Source organism: Muntiacus reevesi, chromosome 18 (assembly GCF_963930625.1).
Source record: "Muntiacus reevesi chromosome 18, mMunRee1.1, whole genome shotgun sequence".
Classification (NCBI taxonomy): Eukaryota; Metazoa; Chordata; class Mammalia; order Artiodactyla; family Cervidae; genus Muntiacus; species Muntiacus reevesi.
Genome location: NC_089266.1, coordinates 26,352,659 through 26,362,268, shown reverse-complemented (window position 1 = coordinate 26,362,268; position 9,610 = coordinate 26,352,659). Strand labels below are relative to the sequence as shown.

Below are 9,610 nucleotides of genomic sequence, written 5' to 3'. Positions count from 1 at the left end.
GGTGAGGGGTGGAGGGTGGCTCTGTTTAAGGGTGACACACCCTGGCAGCGGAGCTGCCAAAGTGCATTTTCTTCCCCTCCCTTAGGAGGTCAGGCCAGGTGAAACCCTGCTGCTTCCTTCTCTCTGCCCAGGGTGGGGCCTCCTGCATTCTTGGCAGGACACCAGGCATGCTGAGGAGACAGCATCAGGTTGGCAACAAGGTGACCCAGATCCAGCCCCAGGCCTGTGCTCAGCTACTCCTGTGACTATCAGGGAGCATTTATATGCTTTGGGTCTCCATTTCCCCATTTGCACTTTAGGCAGTTTGGTCAAAACTTTCAGCTTTGGCCATACATTAAAATCAGCTGGGGGTCTCTTAAAATTTCAGGACCCAGACTGCACCCTAGACAAATTAAACAGGACTCACTGGAGGGTAGAACCCCGATACCCGCATCACACTTTGCAGGTGATTTCAATGCACAGCTCAGTTTGATAAACCTATGGGCGCTGACCGCCACGGTTGCCTCTAGCCTCATGATAATGAGCCCCACCTGATATCCCACTTCTGACACTGGTGTTCAATGAAATGGGAGAGTCATCCCAAACATGTGAGTTCCTACCTTCAGCCCTTTGAGACTACAGCCCTGCCCAAGGACTTTGCCCAACCCCGCCCACCCTTCATAAAACCTCCTGCTCCAGCCCCTGCCTTCACCATTTTGATGTTTGGAATCAAGGACTCAGGATCCTTGCCAAAGAGGAGTCTCCCAAGGTATGTGCCCAGGTGTTCTTGCTTTCTTGTCATGCACAGATGAAGAAGGTGCTGGGGCAAAGGGGAGAGAGAATTGGGGAGGAGAGGGAGTCTGTTCAAGATACTGTTTGACTTTTCTTATCCCTTGAGGTAGTAGCTACTAACCTTTCCCAAGGAGGGCTGTGCCCCCAAAGGCCTCCCCTCTCAGGGGCCTTTGGGTGGGCATTATTAGCCTGCACTGCTTCCCCATGGACACAGGCTGAGAGGAGAGAGCATTGAATTTCAGTCCCTTCAGTTGCAGCATCCCGTGCAAGTCATACGAAACACCAGAGCCTTAGTTTGACTATCTGTAAAACAGGCCAACCCTGCCCTAGCTCACTGGCCAAACAAGAACATAGCGTTTCAAAGCAGACAGATGCATTGAAGCTTTAAAACATGCCTTTTATTTGATTGGAAGCTCAGTATAAATGCTGGAGGGGCTGCTGATCTGACAGACCATAGAACTTACTCATGGCTGAACCCCAACTGGATGTGAAGAAGCCTTCAGGTGAGTCTTTAAACCCTGCTTCCAACATGGTTGTCAAGGAGGATATTGGGGGGGCCTGAGAAGGGGTGAGGTGACCTTCTCCACTCTGCCAGTGGTGTAGTCAAGAGCAGAGCAAGTAGGCCATGGGTCCTTTCAGAGGGAGGCAAGTATCAATGGCTATAATTAATAATAGCAGCCAGCAAATACTGGTGCTCAGTACATGCTAGGAGTGGTTGTACTTTCTGTGCATTTTCTCATTCCTTCTTATAATCTTGTGAGGTAGAGATTATCAATCCCATTTTCCAGATCAGAAAACAGGCTTAGAAGGGTTAAGTGACTTGTCTACGGTGTCACTGCTACTAAATAGCATAGGAAAAATTCAGATCCAAATCTGCCAGACTTCAAAGAGCATGCTTTCTGACCTCTAAGAAACTCTGTCCATCCACAGGTCCATCACGAAAATGAAATGCTTTTGCACGTGGTAGGCCAAGGTGGGGGACATCTCATGCTGTGTGGAGTGAGCAGTGAAAGGGTGAGAAGGGCATTGTTCCAGTTCAGATGTCTGGGTCACTGTCTCCCAGACCAGCACGGAGCTCCCTCCACGGCTAGAGTGGAAGGGCACAAGGACATTATTTCTGTCCTGGGAGAGAGCAGCACTGGGCAAGACTATCTTATCTTTCGGAGAAGCATTTAGCAGTGTGGAAAAAGTACGGTTTAAGCCCCAAGCAGAAGTGACTTCAATGGGCCTGAGATCAGAGCAGTTGTGCATTGTGCAGTCCTACATGCAGACAGACCTCATGCTGGGGATTAAGTGCTCTGTGGTTGTTGGCTTGAAATTTCTTATAATTTTGAGTTTGTTTTGTAAGCCAAATCAGATGGGACAATGGAGCACCTGCTGAGAGACCGGGAGCTGTGGCTCGAATGTGTGATTCCTCTCTCTCAGCCCACCACACTCCAACCTCCACCAAAGCCCCTCACTCCTCTGTCGCCTTTGTAACCGGCAGTGACTCAAGCAAAAGGTGGTCAAGGCAGGGCATGCTCTGAGGCCCACCGGCCAGGGAAGAGGCAGGGGCCCCAAGTCACCCCTATCCAGGTAACAGCATTTGGGTGGGGAGGCTGCAATTCTTTGGGTAGCCATTTTGCCCTGGGCCACATTTTTCCCTGGTGGCTCGGACAATGAAGAATCTGCCTGCATTGCAGGAGACCCAGGTTCAATCCGTGGGTCAGGAAGATACCCTGAAGAAAGAAGGAAACAGCTACCCACTCCAGTATTCTTGCCTGGAGAATTATGGACAGATGCCAGATGCCAGGACTTTTGAATCGCAAAGGGCCACAGTCTATGGGATCACAAAGAGTTGGACATGACTGAATGACTAACAATTTCTTTTCACTTTCCTCTTAATAGGTCATATCCAGGTCCTGCCATTTCCTGGAGCAAACTCCAAGTTACTTTATCCTTCAGCCCCAATTTTCTTGTCTTAAAATGGGAATAATACTTATACCCCATGGGATTATTGTGAGGCCAGTGAGGTTTCTGTTGTGATTCTTTTTTCCAAAATGCAAGTCTGATTATGACAGTCTTCTCCTGAACACTGTCTAATGGCCTGACGCTGCTCTAGAATAAAGACCTTTCATTCACACCAGCACTGTCCAATTAAAATATTACATAAGGCACTAGTGGTAAAGAACCCACCTACCAAAGCAGGTTAGACCTAAGAGACACAGGTTCAATCCCTGTGTTGGGAAGATCCCCTGGAGGAGGGCACTGCAACCCACTCCAGTATTCTGGCATGGAGAATAATACCAAGGACAGAGGAGCCTGGTGGGCTACAGTCCATAGGATTGCAGTCATACAAGACTAAAGCGACTTAGCATGCAAGCCAATAGGTAATGAAACTTTTTCTTGTAGCCAGATTGAAAAGGCAGGTGAAATTAATTATAAAACATTTACTTCACCCAATAAATTAAAACTATGATTTCAACATAAAATGAATATTAAAAATTAAAAAGAATTTTACATTTTTTCCTGTCTTTGAAATCCAGTGCGTATTTTATACTTAGAGCATATCCCAATTCACATGACTAGCAACCACAGATTGGGCGGCAGAGGTTGGTGGATAACCCTACAATCCTGACACACTCAGCCATGCTGAATTGCTTTTCTTTCTAAAGAACCACTGCCTCGCTGCACTGGGCCTTCTGCTGTTACCAGGCCCTGAAAAGCTCTTCTCTCTCCACCCTCTGGATCTAAGTTAAGCTTACTCAACCTTCAGATGTCAGGTCACTTAGCCTTCAGGGAGGTCTTTCTTGACCCCTTTCCAGGTTTTTCACACTACTGTGTATCTTGATCTCACCAGGCCTCCAACTGTAATATCACATTTACCTGAGGTCACCTGATTAATCTCTTCTCTCCTGTTGTAAACACCAGCACAAAGGTCACTTTGGGTTTTTAATTGTTGTTTGAATCATTTCCCCAGGCATTAGCACAGCACAGAGTAGCCTTGGGAAGATATTCTATGTAAAACGCCTGGCACCTGGATGCTCTAATGTTCCCTCCTTTTCCTTCCCTCTGGTTGAGAAACTTCTCCTTATTAACGGGACTCTCTTAACTGCACAACTCTGCTGAAGATCTGGAGACACAAAACTCTCAATGCCAAATATATTTAAGTAGAAACGAGTTAAGCACACAGATTATAAATATTTCTTCTTCAGATTACATACCATTTAAAAATACTATCTCAGTTCCTTTTCTGATTTAAGCAGTAAAGGAAAATTCCTATTGAAGTCTGAGTATAACAACTGCCCTTTTCGAGTTTTTTCCTGTGAGGAGCTGCAGAGCAGAAAGTGGCAATGGGGCTCTATTGTCCCTTGTCTAACTGACAGAGTTGGCAGAGCTAAACGCTGAGCTGCTGCTGTTTCTCATGTCTCCTCCAATTCTTTCTCAGGCGAATATAAACAAGGAAGCTCAAATCAACAGTTGCCAACTGACCCAGGGGATCATGCCAAACCTGATGACACCTGCGTAGGTGAGGATTCAACCCCTAGGTCATGTTGCAAAGCCAACTTCATCATTTGGCTTCATCAACTTCCTCCACCTTTAGTCAAGACTGCCCCTTCTCATGACAATCAAGTTTTAAGACTTAAAACCAATGCCACTGTCTCCAAGTGAAAAGTCGCTCAGTCACGTCCAACTCTTTGCGACCCCAAGGACTATACAGACCATGTAATTCTCCAGGCCAGAATACGGGAGTGTCAGAGGGTCTTCCCAACCCAGGGGTCGAACCCAGGTCTCTCACTTTGCAGGCAGATTCTTTGATCAGCTGAGCCATCAGGGAAACGCAAAGATGTCTCCAAAGATGGTAGAATTATCCTGTTTACCATCCTCTCACCTTGGAAGTCCCAGGGGATCCAACAGGCATCAACAGGATGATCTGCAGCCTTAAGAATATAGAGCCCCAGGGCTCACATTTTCTTGAAACTTTTCAAACAGCCAACAAAGCACACCCAACAAGGCACACCCAACACAGATGTATTGCCAAGGGTACTGCATGTCACACACTGGGTTTTTTAGATCCTGGCTTCACACTGCCTTTTGGTGAGTATAATGGGGTATACACCTGAGTTTGCCCAGCATTCCTATCAAAGTTTCAGGTAATTAAAAGTTCATATATGCCTTTTATTATTTTATTATTATTCAGCTCTTTGTATAATTGATGTCTAAAATGGGTATTTTGTTTCTTTTAAAAAAAAATTTGTGGGTGATCCAGAGCTGGTACTTAAAGTCAGAATTCAGAGCCACAAAGAAAATGACTTCATTGAAGTTGAACTGGACAGACAAGAGCTGAGTTACCAAAATCTACTGAAAGTAAGCTGCTGTGAACTGGGGATTAACCCAGAGCAAGTAGAGAAGATCAGAAAGCTACCAAACACATTGCTCAGAAAGGTAGGGTGTTTATCTAAATAGAGACTGGGCTCTAGGTGGGTAAAATTATGTTCATTGAAGCCGATCACTAGCTTTTGTATTACTAATATGAAAACAGATCCAAAACATTGGACATTTTAGATGCAGGACAGCCAAACATGATAGCTGGGTTATTTTCAATCTGGTGCTTTTACAGATTTGCATACCTTTAATTTACTCACTCTTTTAAATTGTCTGAATTACAACTAACAACAAAATTTAAAACCCTAGTTCAGTATGTATGGCCAGCCTCCAAACTCCACAAAGCTGACTGGTCCCATGGACAGAAAATACAAAGCCACTCTTAACTGCTTAGCAAAGTCAAGCCTTTGCAATCTCAGGAAACAAAACTGGGGGCATTTGTATGTATTTTTATGATTCAAAAACAAATCTCATTTTTTAACATGAGGAAAATTCTTATCTCTTTGGGCATTTTTTAAAAAGCAACTTTCAAAATGCTTTTTAGCAATTCTTAATGGTGCCGTGGCTAACAAAATATTCTTTGTAAACTAAAAGTGGTGGGATGATCATACTTTCAGATATATATATATTTTTAATGCCCTGGACTAAAGTCTTTTTAAAATTGAGACTTTATTCCCCTTGGAAATCAGCAACAAGGTGTGAAACACAAAAAAACAGAAAAGGAAAACAATTCTCAACTGCTGACTTAGTTTACCATTAATGGAAAGAAAACAATGCTGGGGTAATCTTATTAAGCCTTTTCATCATAACTTTACATGTATTTATGAACCATTATGTGACTTCTTTTTCATATTAAGGACAAAGACATTCGAAGACTACAGGACTTTCAGGAAGTAGAACTCATTTTAATGAAAGATGGAAGCTCTGAACTGACAGAATATACACCATCTCTGTTAGAGAAGCCCTGCTACAACAGCAATGCTGCAAAAATGACGTATTAAATTGCAGAAATGAAAAAGTGGAATCAATATTTTGTAAATAATGAAGTCTGGATGCATCTAACAGTTTGCTAACTTCATGTATGTACTTATTTCCTTGTTTTGCAACTTCTCGAGGCTTGGGAGTAGAGTACGTTCAAAGTACTTTGACAAATGTAAGTATTTTTAAAAATTTTAAGTATGATACCTATCAACGCAAGTTTAGTTTGTGAAGTTGTACCCCAATCCTGATTAGGCACAAGTATGCGCTCCTGAGACTCAAGACAAATGGCCAGGCTCTGTTCACAACTCCATTAAGGGCAGGGTGAGTTAACTGGAACTGGGAAAGCCAGGACCCACTTGACACGCTGGTTTAAAGATCCTAGCTTCTAAAACCATCTCTTACCATCATTTCCTTTTAACAACTTTTAAATCTACAAAATGGGGAGAGGGTAACAGGCAGGAAGACTAGGTGTCCCCAAGCATCAGATGTTTTTTTTCTCTCTTAAGCAACAGGAGGAAACAAGTGTCAGATGTAATTTTTTTCTTCTCTATACAAAAATTAAAAGGTCTCTTTAAAAATTCTATGTTGTCATGACACCTGGTTCCACCTGAACTTTTCTCAAACCTTGAGGCTAACCAATGTGCTTTTCTTATGGAAATGCTTAAGCTATGTTAATGAACTATGTATTTACTTTAGACTCTTTCTTCAAGTCAGTTCCACCTAAGACTCAGAACCAATAATGGCTCAGCAAACCAGTATGTTTTACTCATAGAAATGTTCTAAGTTATGTTAATAAAACTATGTATTTGTTTAGAAACCTGCCTCTCTTCAAGATTTATGTCAACTGTCTTATGGCACGGGATGACTCACCTTGTGCCAATGCTATCTCAAAATGCATGTGAGGGGTCTGGTGCCACTCTCTTGAGTTTTGAGACATTTCTTTTCGCTAATTAGCAGCTTATGTAACTTCTTGCTAAAACCTAGCAAGAGGGCACTCTTTCTGCCCCTTTCTGATGTCTGTGTCAGTTTTCTTTTATACTTAATAAAACTTTATTACACAAAAGCTCTGAGCGATCAAGCCTTGCCACTGGCCCAGAGGTCAAGAATCTTGGCATCGTACACAGCTCATAGCAACAACCTTTAAACGGCAGGACTTACACAACTTGAGTAAACCACTTTTCAACCTAACAACTTGCAGAAAAGCCAAGGCACAGCATACAGCATCGAAAGTGCACTCCTGCCTGACTCCATTTACCAACTTTCATTAATACACACTTTTTTACACACCAGTGTGAAGTCATCTCTAACCCTTATGGAATCAAGGAAAAAGTCCCAGAGACCTCCTGGGCAAGCACAATGAAATAAGCCATCCCTCTCTCATCTCCAAATCCTCAACAGCTCACTTCTGATGAAGGGTGAAGGGACACTAAGGCATTGCATCAACACTTATCTCACCCACTGCCAAAAAAAAAAAAAAAAAATGGAAAATGTTCTGAATAGTGCAAGTGAAATGTGTATCATTTTATTCATGAAATGAGTATGAAACCTAAATCTGCAGTTTACTTAGTACCCACGGGGTTTTGGTTAGGAGAACCTCAGCACCAAATATAAGTCTGGCATCCAAGTCACACTTGTAAGATAGCACGCCCCCTAATGAAAGGCAATGCCACCCAGAGCTTGGTGTTCCATTGCCAGGGGTGTGACAGGGGATGACAGGGGGTCAATCCCCAAGTGCTTTGTCCCTGTTATTTTCAATTTGTCTTAAGATAAATTTAGGCATGAACTGAAGGTTGGTTAATGGCCCCAAATCACTGCTTGTGGAAAAGTGAGATTTTAGGTTGTTTTTAAGTGAATATGGTAGAATAAATTTATTTGAAAACAGTACTGTTGGAAAGCTTACAACAGAACCTGCACAGGTGTCACCTAGTGAAGTACAATAAGATCAATAAGGACAGCAATTACCACAAGGTTGATAAAATTAAATATACATACCCATTTCAAGTTAATACAACCTGCATCAAATGTATTTTCTAGAAGCGACAGTTTTAAGGCTGAAGATTAATAAATATCTCAAATGTCGAGAGTAATTTTAATGAAAAAAATTATTTTTTGCCACACTACTCGGGACGGGGATCGTAGCTCCCTCACCACCAGTGATCAAACTCACCCCTGCAGTGGAAGCAGTCTTAACCACCAGTATTTCATGCAGATTGTAAAAACTTAATTTCTGGGTGACATACAATTCTGCTGTAGGATTATGCCATTTTCAAGTCATTAAAACAAATCAGTTACCAGAATGCTATCCTAAAAAGATTTCCAGAACATATTTAGAAATGGTCTAGAATGCTTATGGTTCATATAACGAAGTGATTTGGGGTATACATTTGGAAGTATACAAGGGCCACTGGTAACTGATACAAGGCCTTTTAGCTACATGAATTTTATTTACTCTAGTCAAGGTTATGGTTTTTCCAGTAGTCATGTATGGATGTAAGAGTTGAACTATAAAGAAAGCTAAGCGCAGAAGAATTGATGCTTTTTAAGTGTGTTGTTGTTGAAGACTCTTGAGAGTCCCTTGGACTGTAAGGACATCCAACCAGTCCATCCTAAAGGAGATCTGTCCTGGGTGTTCATTGGAGGAACTGATGTTGAAGCTGAAACTCCAATATTTTGGCCACCTGATGCGGAGAGCTGACTCATTTGAAAAGACCCTGGAAAAGATTGAGGGCAGGAGAAGGGGACGACAGAGGATGAGATGGTTGGATGGCATCACCAACACAATGGACATGGGTTTGGGTGGACTCCGGGAGTTGGTGATGGACAGGGAGGCCTGGTGTGCTGCGGTTCATGGGATCACAAAGAGTCGGACACGACTGAGTGACTGAACTGAACGAGGTGCCTTTCAAATTTCAACCACTTCCCCTTTACAGAGCAAACATTATTTAAACACTTCATGTAAGTCCTTCTAAAGAGTAAAACAAGGACCAAGAGCAGCCCCTCTGAGGTGACAATGTAACTTGAACAAAGGGAAGGATGTGTTAACCATGGGTCAGGAGAATGGCAGTTTTCCTTCCTTGATATAAATCTGAGAGAAAAAGCTTCCTTGGAAGCTGCTTATACAGAAGCAGAATCAGTTTCCTGGCAGACACCCAAATGAAAATTACTTCAAGATAAAAATAATGTATCACAAAGAAAACATACACGGAGGCCCTTCTTCTAGCTTTTAAAGTCTACAATTAAGACCCAAAGTCCGGAACTCGAGAAACAATACCCTTTAAAACTGCTATCACTTTAATTCCATGAAATACACTGTTTATGTATCTATTTTACTACTTACTACCTACATCAAGACCTTTTCCCATTTTTTAAAATTTAAATTTTATTAAGAAATATACATACAAAAGCACATACACATACAGTTTAAAAAAGAAACCACCCACCCAGCTTCAACAATCACCACCAGTTCTTCTGAAGGATCCTTCTTGCCCTTCAT

At 42.5% G+C, this 9,610-nt stretch overlaps 1 protein-coding gene across 2 annotated transcripts; it reads left to right on the top strand.

The window, feature by feature from the left end:
• Positions 1–1,237: 1,237 nt before the first annotated feature.
• On the top strand, positions 1,238–6,137 carry ANKRD40CL (ANKRD40 C-terminal like). 2 transcript variants are annotated; one of them, XM_065908863.1, is made up of 4 exons: positions 1,238–1,274; positions 4,199–4,279; positions 5,036–5,196; positions 5,994–6,137. In XM_065908863.1, the coding sequence occupies exons 1-4, from the start codon at positions 1,238–1,240 to the stop codon at positions 6,135–6,137; spliced, it is 423 nt and encodes a 140-aa protein (XP_065764935.1). The 2 variants fall into 2 exon arrangements, with proteins under 2 accessions (XP_065764935.1, XP_065764936.1); XM_065908864.1 differs by lacking the exon at positions 4,199–4,279.
• The last annotated feature ends 3,473 nt before the right edge of the window (positions 6,138–9,610 follow it).